Here is a 16,639-nt window from a genome sequence, read left to right on the forward strand (position 1 = left end):
CAGAGTACTCAGAACATAAAGATGCATATCTTCCTCAGATTATTCTGAAGTTTCAAAAAACAAATGTCTATCTCTACTGAAATTATTAGAAAATAATATTTTTATACACTCATTTTCATTTTCAAGATTACTTTAATGCAAAGAAAATTTTACAGATAAATAAATAATCCCTACACATGTATGCACACTCCACTATACCAAACTGACTACTCTGGATACAATTTAAAGCACCTGTGTGTATGTTGTTTTTTTCAGGATTGAGATCAATGTGAATGGCTGCTAAATAGCTCTAATAAAATTTACCAAGTTGCAGTAACTTTAGTCACTGGGGAATGAGCAAGTTATTAAGATAAATTTTTAATCCACAATTAAGTGAAGCAAACAAACAGATTTTAGATCTCTCTGAAAATAAACTGAAGTGTTTTTTAAACAAAAGTGTTTCTTGGCATCTCAGCTGTTAAAAAAAGATGTATCAAGTAACTTTTTTTCTTTAATTCACTGCTTCCATAAAGAAAGAAAATTATTTGATTGCTACCCATTTTCATTTAGTCTTGAATAAATTCATGTTACAGGTTTGCTACATTACTGAGACAACGGAGAATGAGTTCTCATTATGCTAGGTACTCATGAACTGCAGGGAAACAAATGATTCGTACCTCTAAGAACTTATGGACTAAACAGAAAAGGATGAAGAAGGACGACACACAAGCAGAGTGAGTGAGTGATCACAGCAAGCATCATTGTACCTTCATCACTTAAACAATCAAAATTACGCTCATTTCAGTTTTCTGTGATATTCATTTACCTGCATGAACTGAAATGATGCTTCAAAATCCTCCACGGGATACATCTTTACTCGAAAAAACTTCATTCCCATAATCAAACTGATGATACTTTGTACTACATGAGGACTCTGTTCTTTTTGTCGCAGTTCCTTTAATTCAGTGACAAACTTCTTCCTAACAGCTTGAAACCTGAACAAGGGATATAGATGGCAATTATATGCATTCTTAGTTACTTTTATAGGATGTCTATAATTTTGAACTGATTTCGTTAGACTGTTAATGATAACAGCACCTACAGTAAAAGGAACAGAAGCAAGATCACAGAATCACAGAATGTTAGGGATTGGAAGGGACCTCAAAAGATCATCTAGTCCAATCCCCCTGCCGGAGCAGGATTGCCTAGACCATATCACACAGGAACGCGTCCAGGCGGGTTTTGAATGTCTCCAGAGAAGGAGACTCCACAACCTCTCTGGGCAGCCTGTTCCAGTGTTCGGTCACCCTCACCGTAAAGAAGTTTTTCCTCATATTTATGTGGAACCTCCTGTGTTCCAGCTTGCACCCATTGCCCCTTGTCCTGTCAAGGGATGTCACTGAGAAGAGCCTGGCTCCATCCTCATGACACTTGCCCTTTACATATTTAGAAACATTAATGAGGTCACCCCTCAGTCTCCTCTTCTCTAAGCTAGAGACCCAGCTCCCTCAGCCTCTCCTCATAAGGGAGATGTTCCACTCCCTTAATCATCTTCGTGGCGCTGCGCTGGACTCTCTCTAGCAGTTCCCTGTCCTTCTTGAACTGAGGGGCCCACAACTGGACACAATACTCCAGATGCGGCCTCACCAGGGCAGAGTAGAGGGGGAGGAGAACCTCTCTTGACCTACTAACCACACCCCTTCTAATACACCCCAGGATGCCATTGGCCTTCTTGGCCACAAGGGCACACTGCTGGCTCATGGTCATCCTGCTGTCCACTAGGACCCCCAGGTCCCTTTCCCCTACGCTGCTCTCCAACAGGTCTGGCCCCAACTTGTACTCATACATGGGGTTGTTCTTGCCCAGATGCAGGACTCTACACTTGCCCTTGTTATATTTCATTAAGTTTCTCCCCGCCCAACTCTCCAGCCTGTCTAGGTCCCTCTGAATGGCTGCGCAGCCTTCCGGTGTATCAGCCACTCCTGCCAGTTTGGTGTCATCAGCGAACTTGCTGACAGTGCACTCTATTCCCTCATCCAAGTCATTAATGAATATATTGAATAGAACTGGTCCCAGTACCGACCCTTGAGGGACTCCGCTAGACACAGGCCTCCAACTGGACTCTGTCCCATTGACCACTACTCTCTCTGGCTTCTTTCCTTCAGCCAGTTCACAATCCACCTCACTACCCGATCATCCAGACCACACTTCCTCAGTTTAGCTGCGAGGATGCTGTGGGAGACCGTGTCAAACGCTTTACTGAAATCGAGATAGACCACATCCACAGCTTTACCATCACCTATCCACCGGGTAACATCCTCATAAAAGGCTATCAAGTTGGTTAAGCATGACTTCCCCTTGGTGAAGCCATGTTGAGTGCCCCTAATGATCCCCCTATCCTTGATGTGCCTAGAGACAGCACCAAGGACAAGTTGTTCCATCACCTTTCCGGGGATGGAGGTGAGGCTCACCGGTCTATAGTTACCCGGGTCCTCCTTCTTGCCCTTTTTGAAGACTGGAGTGACATTTGCTTTCCTCCAGTCCTCAGGCACCTCTCCCGTTGCCCACGACTTAGCAAAGATGATGGAGAGTGGCCTAGCAATGACTTCTGCCAGCTCCCTCAGGTGCATCCCATCAGGGCCCATGGATTTATGGACGTCCAGATTGCTTAATTGGTCCCTGACCCAGCCCTCATCTACCAAGACAGATTCCTCCTCTATCCTGACTTCTTCTGGGGCCTCAGGGGTCTGGGGCTCCTCAGGACAGCCTCCAGCAGTATAGACAGAGGCAAAGAAGGCATTCAGTAACTCTGCCTTCTTTTTATCCTCTGTCTCCAGGGCACCCACCTCATTCATCAGTGGGCCTACATTGCCTCTAGTCTTGGCTTTACCTGCAATGTATTTGAAGAAGCCCTTTCTGTTGTCCTTGACCTCTCTTGCAAGGTTTAATTCCAAGGAGGCCTTAGCTTTCCTAGTTGCCTCCCTACATCCTCTGACAACAGACTTCTATTCCTCCCAAGTGGCCAGCCCCTCCTTCCACAATCTGTACACCCTCTTCTTCCACTTGAGTTTGCCCAGCAGTTCCCTGTTTAACCATGCAGGTCTCCTGGTACCCTTCCTTGACTTCCTACCTGCTGGGATGCTCTGATCTTGAGCTCGGAAGAAGCAGTCCTTGAATGCTAACCAACTATCTTGGGCCCCCTTACCTTCTAGTACCCTGTCCCATGGGATTTCCCCTAGCAATTGCTTGAAAAGGCCAAAGTTGGCCCTACTGAAGTCCAGGGTTGTGATTCTGCTAGCTATTCTGTTCCTGTCACATGAGATCCTGAACTCTACCATCTCATGGTCACTACAACCAAGGCTGCCCTCAACCTTCACCGCTTCAACCAGACCCTCCTTGTTAGTGAGGATAAGATCCAGCAGCGCTCCTCTCCTAGTTGGCTCATCCACCATTTGCATCAGAAAGTTACCATCAATGCACTGCAGGAACCTCCTGGACTGAGGATGGCTGGCTGAGTAGGCCTCCCAGCAAATATCAGGGTAGTTGAAATCCCCCATGACAACCAGGCCCTGTAACTGAGAGACTGCTCTCAGCTGCCTGTAGAAGGCCTCATCACCCTCCTCATCCTGATCCGGTGGCCTGTAATAGACACCCACAACACTATCACCCCTGACAGCCTGCCCCTTAATTCGCACCCACAAACTCTCAACTTGCTCCTGATCCGCCCCTGGACAGAACTCAATACATTCTAGCTGCTCACTCACATAAAGAGCAACTCCGCCACCTCTCCTTAGTGGCCTGTCTTTCCTGAACAGGACATAGCCATCCATGACCACATTCCTGTCATGCGAGGTGTCCCACCAAGTCTCTGTAATTGCCACTAGATCATAGCCCCCCGACCGAACACGGATTTCCAGCTCCTCCTGTTTATTCCCCATGCTGCATGCATTGGTGTACAGGCATTTCAGGGAGCGAGCTGAGCACACCGATTTCACCCCAGGGGGATGGGAGGCCTCCTAGTCTACCTCAACACTAGAGCGTTGACCCAGTGGTGCAAGCCCAGCTACTACCCCACCCCCCTTCGAATCTACCCTTCTATCAGATGTACCCTGATACTTAAAATCTAGGCATTTAAGAGTGCCTCTGATGATCAGCACTTCAGAATATACTCATTAACTGAACAACAACTATTGACTGATACCAGGCCTCCCTTCCTGCACCTACAACTTGACAGCAAAGCAATTCAGTATTGTACTAAAGATTATTTCTTGATTTGTTCAAACTTATTGTGCTGGAACATGAGGCGGACATGCCAGACTACACGTGACTATGCTTCACACTTAAGGGATTAGTTACTGGGTCATTAATACATTCTGCTATATTAAATAGTCTTTAAGTCTAGAGTCATTTTTCCCCAACGTCAGAGTCAGAGACTGAACTTACTTTGACTGAGCAAGAACTCCTGTCACTTCTGCATATAAGTCTGCAATAATATGCACATTCCCAGTGTTGGTTCCTGAATACCTGAAGAGAGAGGGGGAAAAAAAAGGCAGTTGTTGTTAAATATAATTTTGTTCTTCTAAACCCCAAGTCTGTTCTCAATTACAAACAAAAAGTTTGGTCCATAGCAAGGCAGATTATTTCCATAAAACCAATGAAAGTCAAGCATAAAATGCATGGGCGACATTTGAAGTGATGCAGTTTCATTCAACGGACATAACAGACATATTCTGCATAGGAAGTTTACTATAGTTATCGAAACTCAGACTTTTCTTACTCTGGCTGGCTATGCAAGTCATTCTGCATATTCCAAGCAAAAAACCCTCAGCATTATATTGAACACAGTTGTGTTCTTTCAAGATATGTTTTCAGTTTAAAGATATCGATCAGTGTTCGTTTACAGTACTATCACAAAAATGTTACATGTGAGGCGAACAATCGCAACAATCAAGCACAGGCTGGTAACACAGACAAAGTATTTTAAAGAACACAAGTGAAACTTACCCTTCCTTATGTTTAAAGTGCTTAAAAGCCAAGTTTAGAACTTCATGTACTAAAGGATCTGGCACTGGATGAACAGGTATCTGAAATGCAGGTATCATTTAAACGTATGTAACTATGCATGTATATCACAGAATCACAGAATGTTAGGGATTGGAAGGGACCTTGAAAGATCATCTAGTCCAATCCCCCTGCCGGAGCAGGATTCCCTAGATATATCACACAGGAACGCGTCCAGGCGGGTTTTGAATGTCTCCAGAGATGGAGACTCCACAACCTCTCTGGGCAGCCTGTTCCAGTGTTCGGTCACCCTCACCGTAAAGAAGTTTTTCCTCATATTTATGTGGAACCTCCTGTGTTCCAGCTTGCACCCATTGCCCCTTGTCCTGTCAAGGGATGTCACCGAGAAGAGCCTGGCTCCATCCTCTTGACACTTGCCCTTTACATATTTAGAAACATTAATGAGGTCACCCCTCAGTCTCCTCTTCTCCAAGCTAAAGAGACCCAGCTCCCTCAGCCTCTCCTCATAAGGGAGATGTTCCACTCCCTTAATCATCTTCGCGGCTCTGCGCTGGACTCTCTCTAGCAGTTCCCTGTCCTTCTTGAACTGAGGGGCCCACAACTGGACACAATATTCCAGATGCGGCCTCACCAGGGCAGAGTAGAGGGGGAGGAGAGCCTCTCTCAGCCTGCTAACCACACCCCTTCTAATACACCCCAGGATGCCATTGGCCTTCTTGGCCACAAGGGCACACTGCTGGCTCATGGTCATCCTGCTGTCCACTAGGACCCCCAGGTCCCTTTCCCCTACACTGCTCTCCAAGAGCTCTGCCCCCAACTTGTACTCATACATGGGGTTGTTCTTGCCCAGATGCAGGACTCTACACTTGCCCTTGTTATATTTCATTAAATTTCTCCCCGCCCAACTCTCCAGCCTGTCCAGGTCTCTCTGAATGGCTGCGCAGCCTTCCGGTGTGTCAGCCACTCCTGCCAGTTTGGTGTCATCAGCGAACTTGCTGACAGTGCACTCTATTCCCTCATCCAAGTCATTAATGAATATATTGAATAGAACTGGTCCCAGTACCGACCCTTGAGGGACTCCGCTAGACACAGGCCTCCAACTGGACTCTGTCCCATTGACCACTACTCTCTGGCTTCTTTCCTTCAGCCAGTTCACAATCCACCTCACTACCCGATCATCCAGACCACACTTCCTCAGTTTAGCTGCGAGGATGCTGTGGGAGACCGTGTCAAACGCTTTACTGAAATCGAGATAGACCACATCCACAGCTTTACCATCATCTATCCACCGGGTAACATCCTCATAAAAGGCTATCAAGTTGGTTAAGCATGACTTCCCCTTGGTGAAGCCATGTTGAGTGCCCCTAATGATCCCCCTATCCTTGATGTGCCTAGAGACAGCACCAAGGACAAGTTGTTCCATCACCTTTCCGGGGATGGAGGTGAGGCTCACCGGTCTATAGTTACCCGGGTCCTCCTTCTTGCCCTTTTTGAAGACTGAAGTGACATTCGCTTTCCTCCAGTCCTCAGGCACCTCTCCCGTTGCCCACGACTTAGCAAAGATGATGGAGAGTGGCCTAGCAATGACTTCCACCAGCTCCCTCAGCACCCGCGGGTGCATCCCATCAGGACCCATGGATTTATGGATGTCCAGATTGCTTAATTGGTCCCTGACCCAGCCCTCATCAACCAAGACAGATTCCTCCTCTATCCTGACTTCTTCTGGGGCCTCAGGGGTCTGGGGCTCCTCAGGACAGCCTCCAACAGTATAGACAGAGGCAAAGAAGGCATTCAGTAACTCCGCCTTCTTTTTATCCTCTGTCTCCAGGGCACCCACCTCATTCATCAGTGGGCCTACATTGCCTCTACTCTTGGCTTTACCTGCAATGTATTTGAAGAAGCCCTTTCTGTTGTCCTTGACCTCTCTTGCAAGGTTTAATTCCAAGGAGGCCTTAGCTTTCCTAGTTGCCTCCCTATATCCTCTGACAACAGACTTCTATTCCTCCCAAGTGGCCAGCCCCTCCTTCCATGATCTGTACACCCTCTTCTTCCACTTGAGTTTGCCCAGCAGTTCCCTGTTTAACCATGCAGGTCTCCTGGTACCCTTCCTTGACTTCCTACCTGCTGGGATGCTCTGATCTTGAGCTCAGAAGAAGCAGTCCTTGAATGCTAACCAACTATCTTGGGCCCCCTTACCTTCTAGTACCCTGTCCCATGGGATTTCCCCTGGCAATTGCTTGAAAAGGCTAAAGTTGGCCCTCCTGAAGTCCAGGGTTGTGATTTTGCTAGCTATTCTGTTCCTGTCACATGAGATCCTGAACTCTACCATCTCATGGTCACTACAACCAAGGCTGCCCTCAACCTTCACCGCTTCAACCAGACCCTCCTTGTTAGTGAGAACAAGATCCAGCAACGCTCCTCTCCTAGTTGGCTCATCCACCATTTGCATCAGAAAGTTACCATCAATGCACTGCAGGAACCTCCTGGACTGAGGATGGCTGGCTGAGTAGGCCTCCCAGCAAATATCAGGGTAGTTGAAATCCCCCATGACAACCAGGCCCTGTAATTGCGAGACTGCTCTCAGCTGCCTGTAGAAGGCCTCATCACCCTCCTCATCCTGATCCGGTGGCCTGTAATAGACACCCACAACACTATCACCCATGCCAGCCTGCCCCTTAATTCGCACCCACAAACTCTCAACTCGCTCCTGATCCGCCCCTGGACAGAACTCAATACATTCTAGCTGCTCACTCACAACTCCGCCACCTCTCCTTAGCGGCCTGTCTTTCCTGAACAGGACATAGCCATCCATGACCACATTCCTGTCATGTGAGGTGTCCCACCAAGTCTCTGTAATTGCCACTAGATCATAGCCCCCCGACCGAACACGGATTTCTAACTCCTCCTGTTTATTCCCCATGCTGCGCGCATTGGTGTACAGGAATCTCAGGGAGCGAGCTGAGCACACCGATTTCACCCCAGGGGGATGGGAGGCCTCCTAGTCTACCTCAAAACTAGAGCGTTGCCCCAGTGGTGCAAGCCCAGCTACTACCCCATCCCCCTTCGAATCTAGTTTAAAGCTCTCCGAATGAGCCCTGCTAATTCCTGTCCCAGAACCCTTTTGCCCTTACGACATAAACCTTTCCCATGCATTACCGTCACGCCTGGTGTCTTATAAAACCAGCCATTATCATAGAACCCCAAGCCCTGCCTGTAGCACCAGTCTCGTAGCCAGGCATTTATGGAGAGAATCCTACTATTCCATCCCACGTCATCACCTGAAAATGGAAGGAGGGAGGAGAAAACAACTTGTGCCCCAGACTCTTTCACCAACCATCCTAGGGCCTTGTAGTCTTTCTTCATCCCCCTCAGACTACGGGATGCAGCTTCTTCCCCACCTGTCTGGAAGATCAGCAGGGGGTAGTAGTCTGTGGCCTGCACCAGGCTGGGGAGTTTCCTGGTGATATCCCTGATTCGGGCTCCAGGCAGGCTGCAGACCTCCCTGTGATGGGGGTCAGCTCTGCATATTGGGCCCTCAGATCCCTTTAGGAAGGAGTCTCCAACCACTAAAACTCTTCTCTTCTTCCTTGTGGAGGAGGTAGCTATACGCCTGTCAGGTTTTTCTGACTGTGGTGGGACCTCTGATATAGGTTGCCTCTCCACCACATCCCCATTGGACCGGCTGTACTCCACTAGGGCTTCATATCTATTGCTCAGAGGCACCTGTGGAGGCAAGGTAGGCAAGGAGGGCACTTGCCTTTTGCCACGGCCATAGACTTGCCTCCACTCACTCCTCTCCTCTAGGTTATTGTTTTCCACCTGAGAGGGGCAGAGTACAGGGGTCCCTCGATCCTGGGAGCTCTCCGGCAGGTGCTCCCATTTTTGTTGCAGGGAGGGCAGAGCCTGGCTCCACCAGTCTATCTCCATTTCAGCTTCCTGAATGCTCCTAAGCCTTTCTACTTTGGCTTGAAGCCTTTCAACCTGGCTTTGCAGCTGTGCAGCTTTGACTTAGTGGATCCAAGACATGTGAACTGAGATAATGGAGGCATGTAAAGCAAAGACAGGAGAGGCCAAAGGCTTTATGCACCTGAGCGCCTTGCATATGCTCATCAAATATATGCTCTAGTTTTTAATATAAAAATTTAAAGGAGATTACCAAAACTGACATTAAAAGCAAAAGATTAACAGAAGTTCGTGAAAGCAAAGAGCTTACCTGTTTTAGAACCTCTATTAAAACTAAACAAAAAATGAAATCTACAGCTAAGTCCCTCCTTTCAAGTAGATAATCTCTTTCACGTTGTTGGTCATCCCTAAAATAAGAAATCAAGAACACACGTATCATACACAAGACTGAACACGAATATTGCAGAGAAGGGGCATGCACATCTTTCATGCAATCACTATTGCACACATATATAAAATGGATGGTTAGAAAGACTTTGGGGTTCGGTTCAGCACTGACATCTTGCCCCCTCCTTAAAGGACCTGCCAACAACCAGAATGATTCAAAAAGGGACAAACTAGCTTAGAATTATCAGTGTCCAACTTCCTTCTCTATATCAACCCCAAAATCATTAAGTCACTTCATGTATATCATCTACGCAAGTTATATACACTACCTCAAAGAAGCTCATGCTCTTTCTACACAGATTTAGCTAATGACAGATCCAAATACAAAATACTTGTCAAAAAAAGTACAAAGCACACATTTTCTTAGAAGAAATCACACAAAAATCAAACAGACTTTTGCAAGGAAAAACTTACCCCTTGGATTTTGTGCTAGACCGAGGTCTATATTCGTAAGATTCATCTTCTGTTCCATTTTGACGCCTGTACCAGTCAAACAAGGTGCGTAACAAGGAGGGGAGACAGTGCTCTGCTACTGAGCTCATAGAGCTTATCAACTGAAAAAAAGTAAAAAAAATAGTTGAGCATGATAAAGCAATCCAAAAATCCTAGAATTATAATCATTCTTTCAAATTGGTTTTTAATGTTAAAAAACCATGTATCATAGATTTTACAAAGTGGCAACTTTATGTTTCGTTTTCACCTTGGACAATTACTGTAAATATGACACACTAAGTCAATTATTATGATAAATTTAAGCAAACAAAAGTTCCAAAGCTCATGGGAATCACAGAGTCCTAAATTTATATGTATAACCCATATAAACCCATTGAGAAAACAGCTGAAATTTTAAGACGTCCCTGAATGTTGCCATATGTATCTCTGAGGTATATGTACTTTTACATTACAAATGACAGATAAGAGGTAACCCTCCTAAACTGAGCAAGTATGTAACCTTCAAAATCATGCTTCTTCAGTTATTATACAGACAAAAATATGAGCCTTTTAGATATTCTGCTCTACTTTTAATACATTTGACTGGTCTAGATCTCAAGCTATATTTATTTCCAGCAGAACTCCCCTACCTACTGCTCTCTTTCAGAAAACCCGTTATGAGTTGTAAACTTATCTTTAAAACAGTGGCAATAAAAACCATTATAGAAGGAAGACTTTAACATGGTATGAAACTTAAATTCTCTAGGCTTCCTTTAACTTAAACTTCAACAGAAGTCATCAGTGCCCAGGCTTGGAGAGGAGAAGAACCGCTGGAAAAAGACAGCATAAAGCAGCTACAAACTCCCTGCCGGGAGGCAGCAAGGACCAAGCCGATTGCCAAAACGCTGGCTGGAAAAAGGAGAGTTACCACATTGCTCACTGATGTCACGTATTAATTACCTCTCGCATCTTTCAAATAAGAAGTTTCAATGAAGCCATCCTCATGCTATACCATATCTATTATTCACTATTTCAGAAAACCAAGATAGTATTGATACCCGTACTACTTTGTCCTCATTTGAAGCATCTTGTTTTTTCAGGTTTGGGGAAGGGATAGGGGCAGGTTAACCATATGGAAACCTCAAGAGGATCTCTTTCAACCATCTGAATACTTTACTCAGCTTGTTGACCAGTCAGCTATTCAAGTTACAACAATTAAGTAGTATTCTCGACTCTCTGAAAAATCCCTTAATTATATAAACAAGTGGAGAAACTTCCTGTAAATAAGTAAAATCAGATTCTTATCCTGTAAATTCACAAAATTTTAAATCCCAGTATGCAGTACAAACCACATATATTCCAAATCTGAGCAGGAACCAGGCTTCATTAACAAATTTTTACTAGAATAATGAGATTACTTTTTTTTTCTTGTTATTATCATCTGTCAATAGGACACTCACTAAAAAGGGATTTTGGAAAAAAAAAAAAATCAAAAGATTTGGAAAGCAGAAAGAACGACCTCTCCTCACGATTTACTACACTGAAAGTATTAGACTCAGCATAAAATCATCAATGTAACTGGTAATCCTTAGAACAAAAGCTAAAGCTAAACTTGATGAAGGAGTGTATCACCAACCACAGCAACTCAAAATGTGTTTTGCCTTCAGAACTCACTGTCAATTCCCATACCCCAAATAACCTTAACACTGGGGAAATACATTAATTTCTCTTTCTCTAAAAATAATGAAATATCCCATATGTATCCACGCAACAGGACAGGAACAGATTAAGCAAACACTTAAGTTACTCTGTGCTGTCAATGTAAAATGACCCACAAAGCACTTCTAGTCCTCTGCCCTCCTTCTGAACTGATGGGCTTATTAGCAGAAAAAAAAGAATGCTACATTTTAAGCTTTACCAAACCTTTTCTTTACGTTTTCCTACAAGTTTATATAGTATACTAATACTACTACCATTCATAAACATTCCAGCTGTTAGGCAATTTACATTGTCTTCCACAGAAACAAGCTGTATCACATGCATTAAAAAATTTGTCATCAGTAAAGTGCTAAACCCAGAAACTACTGGCATTATAAAGCATTCTCCTCTTGAAATTAAAAATCAGGTTTACATTGTAATTATTTATTTCCTGCCTAGTTTTGCATCCTTAACATTTTAATGAAAAGGCACTGGACTTATCAAGAAGATGAAATCTTTGCTCATATTATGTAGCTGCTAAGCAGAACATGAGCTATATGCTTATTCTTTTTATTTAAAATAATTGCCCTACTGCTTGGATACTAAATTCAAGACCATCTTATATAAAAATAGTATGAAAATCTTTTTATTTTAGCATTAAATTCTGCCTAGGTTGAAAGCAGCAATCCAGACAATGCCAGATCTTTTAATGCCCAAGAGGACAGGGCTAGACTAGTCATCATGAGGTATACTTATAGTCCTCGGAATGAAACAGCAAAGCGTGCTCCAGTCTTAAAGGCCATAACATATTGCTAATTGCTGCACTTAACATACCCAACAACACTCTGAGAGGTAAGGAGAGATGCAAAATTACAGTAAAGATGCCAGAACCCAAATTCCAGCTATGGCCAAAATCCTAATCCCCAAAACACTGCTCAAGTTGTGCCTAATCACGAACAAGCCTGGACCCCAGAGACAACATCTGTTTTCAGCAAAGTCACTGAGATGGCCAAGATGTGCTTCTGCGTGATCATAAAGTTTTGGTGTCTTAGCACAAGAGTAGGAAATTGCCAAGTATGATCCCTACAACAAACAAAAGAAGAAAGATACAAGCTATTTCAGTTTCAAGCTGTACAAGCAAAAATACTTTAAGAAATGCAATATATGCTCTAGAAAAAAATTCCTCTCCGGTACCTTCTTGATGCACTGGGAATGATAAAGGGAAAGCATTGCTACTAAAATGCTAAAATTTTTAAGAGTTTAGAAGTGCGTTAACATAAAAACCTTCTCATTTTCCAAAGTTTCATCTCTTCTAGCTAAATTTACATTTTTGTTCCAATTAAAACCTCAATGACAAATAAAAGAATTGTACTATTTTGAAAATTGAGAACTATTCATTTTGCACACTCATCTAATATCAGCCCTCTTGGTCTGGTTATGCTTCCAATTTATAATCCCATTAAAAAGCTATTTTACTTTTTCGTGATAGGGACAGGCAACTCTTACGCGCCTTCCTCCTCCAGCCCCCTTCTCATCACTTACTAAGCTGAGAGAATGCGTGTTAACTAGACACCTTCTTACTCCCAGAGTCCACCTTGTGCTTCAGCCATGCTCTTTTTATTCACAAAGTACAACACTTACTAGCTCAGACACCGTATCAGTATAGCTAAAGCCACTTTTTAGACTCGAATTCCTCACTCTGTAAACATCTCTGGGTGAACAAGGTTGGCCCAGAGACGGCTCTAGATTTTCTGCCATGTGTCACAGAATCACAGAATGTTAGGGATTGGAAGGGACCTCAAAAGATCATCTAGTCCAATCCCCCTGCCGGAGCAGGATTCCCTAGATCATATCACACAGGAACGCGTCCAGGCGGGTTTTGAATGTCTCCAGAGAAGGAGACTCCACAACCTCTCTGGGCAGCCTGTTCCAGTGTTCGGTCACCCTCACCGTAAAGAAGTTTTTCCTCATATTTATGTGGAACCTCCTGTGTTCCAGCTTGCACCCATTGCCCCTTGTCCTGTCAAGGGATGTCACTGAGAAGAGCCTGGCTCCATCCTCATGACACTTGCCCTTTACATATTTAGAAACATTAATGAGGTCACCCCTCAGTCTCCTCTTCTCCAAGCTAAAGAGACCCAGCTCCCTCAGCCTCTCCTCATAAGGGAGATGTTCCACTCCCTTAATCATCTTCGTGGCTCTGCGCTGGACTCTCTCTAGCAGTTCCCTGTCCTTCTTGAACTGAGGGGCCCACAACTGGACACAATATTCCAGATGCGGCCTCACCAGGGCAGAGTAGAGGGGGAGGAGAACCTCTCTCGACCTGCTAACCACACCCCTTCTAATACACCCCAGGATGCCATTGGCCTTCTTGGCCACAAGGGCACACTGCTGGCTCATGGTCATCCTGCTGTCCACTAGGACCCCCAGGTCCCTTTCCCCTACGCTGCTCTCCAACAGGTCTGCCCTCAACTTGTACTCATACATGGGGTTGTTCTTGCCCAGATGCAGGACTCTACACTTGCCCTTGTTATATTTCATTAAGTTTCTCCCCGCCCAACTCTCCAGCCTGTCCAGGTCCCTCTGAATGGCTGCGCAGCCTTCCGGTGTGTCAGCCACTCCTGCCAGTTTGGTGTCATCAGCGAAATTGCTGACGGTGCACTCTATTCCCTCATCCAAGTCATTAATGAATATATTGAATAGTACTGGTCCCAGTACCGACCCTTGAGGGACTCCGCTAGACACAGGCCTCCAACTGGACTCTGTCCCATTGACCACCACTCTCTGGCTTCTTTCCTTCAGCCAGTTCACAATCCACCTCACTACCCGATCATCCAGACCACACTTCCTCAGTTTAGCTGCGAGGATGCTGTGGGAGACCGTGTCAAACGCTTTACTGAAATCGAGATAGACCACATCCACAGCTTTACCATCATCTATCCACCGGGCTATGTCCTCATAAAAGTCTATCAAGTTGGTTAAGCATGACTTCCCCTTGGTGAAGCCATGCTGAGTGCCCCTAATGATCCCCCTATCCTTGATGTGCCTAGAGACAGCACCAAGGACAAGTTGTTCCATCACCTTTCCGGGGATGGAGGTGAGGCTCACCGGTCTATAGTTACCCGGGTCCTCCTTCTTGCCCTTTTTGAAGACTGGAGTGACATTCGCTTTCCTCCAGTCCTCAGGCACCTCTCCCGTTCCCCACGACTTAGCAAAGATGATGGAGAGTGGCCTAGCAATGACTTCTGCCAGCTCCCTCAGCACCCGCGGGTGCATCCCATCAGGACCCATGGATTTATGGATGTCCAGATTGCTTAATTGGTCCCTGACCCAGCCCTCATCAACCAAGACAGATTCCTCCTCTATCCTGACTTCTTCTGGGGCCTCAGGGGTCTGGGGCTCCTCAGGACAGCCTCCAGCAGTACAGACGGAGGCAAAGAAGGCATTCAGTAACTCCGCCTTCTTTTTATCCTCTGTCTCCAGGGCACCCACCTCATTCATCAGTGGGCCTACATTGCCTCTAGTCTTGGCTTTACCTGCAATGTATTTGAAGAAGCCCTTTCTGTTGTCCTTGACCTCTCTTGCAAGGTTTAATTCCAAGGAGGCCTTAGCTTTCCTAGTTGCCTCCCTACATCCTCTGACAACAGACTTCTATTCCTCCCAAGTGGCCAGCCCCTCCTTCCATGATCTGTACACCCTCTTCTTCCACTTGAGTTTGCCCAGCAGTTCCCTGTTTAACCATGCAGGTCTCCTGGTACCCTTCCTTGACTTCCTACCTGCTGGGATGCTCTGATCTTGAGCTCGGAAGAAGCAGTCCTTGAATGCTAACCAACTATCTTGGGCCCCCTTACCTTCTAGTACCCTGTCCCATGGGATTTCCCCTAGCAATTGCTTGAAAAGGCCAAAGTTGGCCCTCCTGAAGTCCAGGGTTGTGATTCTAGCTATTCTGTTCCTGTCACATGAGATCCTGAACTCTACCATCTCATGGTCGCTACAACCAAGGCTGCCCTCAACCTTCACCTCTTCAACCACTGGATGCTGTGGCCATGCACTTTGGATCCTCCTCTTTCCCATACTTTGCCAATCTCTTTTTACTCTGCAGTCTTCTGCACTGCTGGAGAATTGATCTTAATATGGGTATCCTACACCCAGCAACGAACAGAGAGAAACAATCTTAACTCCCTTTGACTAACAATGTTCAAAATTCCCTATCAAAATTCACAATTCCAGTCACCACAAGGGAGCCATTCTGCTCGGACTCTCTAAAGTAGTTCTTCAGTACCACTAAAATCCAGATCTCGATGAACCCAAAGCAGATTACAAGTAACAGAAAAACAAAATAAGAACTCACACACATACAAACATATACATACACACAATCAAAATGAATTATTTTTTAAGTACTACATTTTTCAGGAAAATTAGTTTATTTCTATATTACAAGTTTTCAAAAGTTATATGATTTTTTATTTTTCTTCACTCAGCATATTTTTAGAATCTATCTGTAGTTTAATACATGACTACTAGTGATTTATAAACAACAACCTTAACTGAGGGAAGACGGGGCGGGGGGGGGTGGGCGCGGAGAGCGGAAAAATTAGTAATATTACTGATTTACAGATTTCCTTAGATCATCCCCATCATGCATATTATTTAGCTTTTGGTCAGCTTCAACACAAAACACTGTAGCTACCAAAGAATTTATGCCCTGTTCCCCCTCACCCATTTTCCTTGCTTATGAGGAAATTTTCACTTAGGAGATAATGGCCTTAGAGCAGGTTAGGTTAGAAAACATTAAAAGGCTAGGTGAGGTTTTTGGTAGTGGTTTTGTTTTTGTTTTTCTTTGGAAAGAAAACTATACATAAAATATTACATGCTATTATTTGTCTCTCTTTTGTAGGGAGGGAAGAAGGGGTCCATGGATAGCTATTAATTGAAAAGTAGGGACAGGTCCACAGATTTCACTGCAATGTCTAGTACCTGTATCTGAGGAATAATGGAAAGCATGAAACAAAAATCCACTTACAGAAGATTGTTATAGGAATTCTCACATGATTAATGAAAAAGTTCTTATGAGTTAGAGAGACAAGAATCAATAAGGGTGAAATAGAATAGTGAATAGAATAATTAATATAAGTCTATCTGAATAAACACAGGT

General features: G+C 44.7%; 1 protein-coding gene across 8 annotated transcripts in view; it reads right to left on the reverse strand.

Moving 5' to 3' along the window:
• FRYL (FRY like transcription coactivator) overlaps positions 1-16,639 on the reverse strand; it is a 184,742-nt gene that overhangs the window by 85,213 nt on the left and 82,890 nt on the right. For all 8 annotated transcript variants that reach the window (XM_068402595.1, XM_068402596.1, XM_068402592.1 and 5 more), the window contains 5 exons: positions 9,766-9,905; positions 9,215-9,311; positions 4,984-5,063; positions 4,423-4,503; positions 806-974 (listed from right to left, as the gene is read on the reverse strand). In XM_068402595.1, coding sequence (XP_068258696.1) covers positions 806-974; positions 4,423-4,503; positions 4,984-5,063; positions 9,215-9,311; positions 9,766-9,905 — 567 coding nt within the window. The remainder of the gene's footprint in view (positions 1-805; positions 975-4,422; positions 4,504-4,983; positions 5,064-9,214; positions 9,312-9,765; positions 9,906-16,639) is intronic.

This window comes from Nyctibius grandis, chromosome 6 (genome assembly GCF_013368605.1).
Source record: "Nyctibius grandis isolate bNycGra1 chromosome 6, bNycGra1.pri, whole genome shotgun sequence".
Classification (NCBI taxonomy): Eukaryota; Metazoa; Chordata; class Aves; order Nyctibiiformes; family Nyctibiidae; genus Nyctibius; species Nyctibius grandis.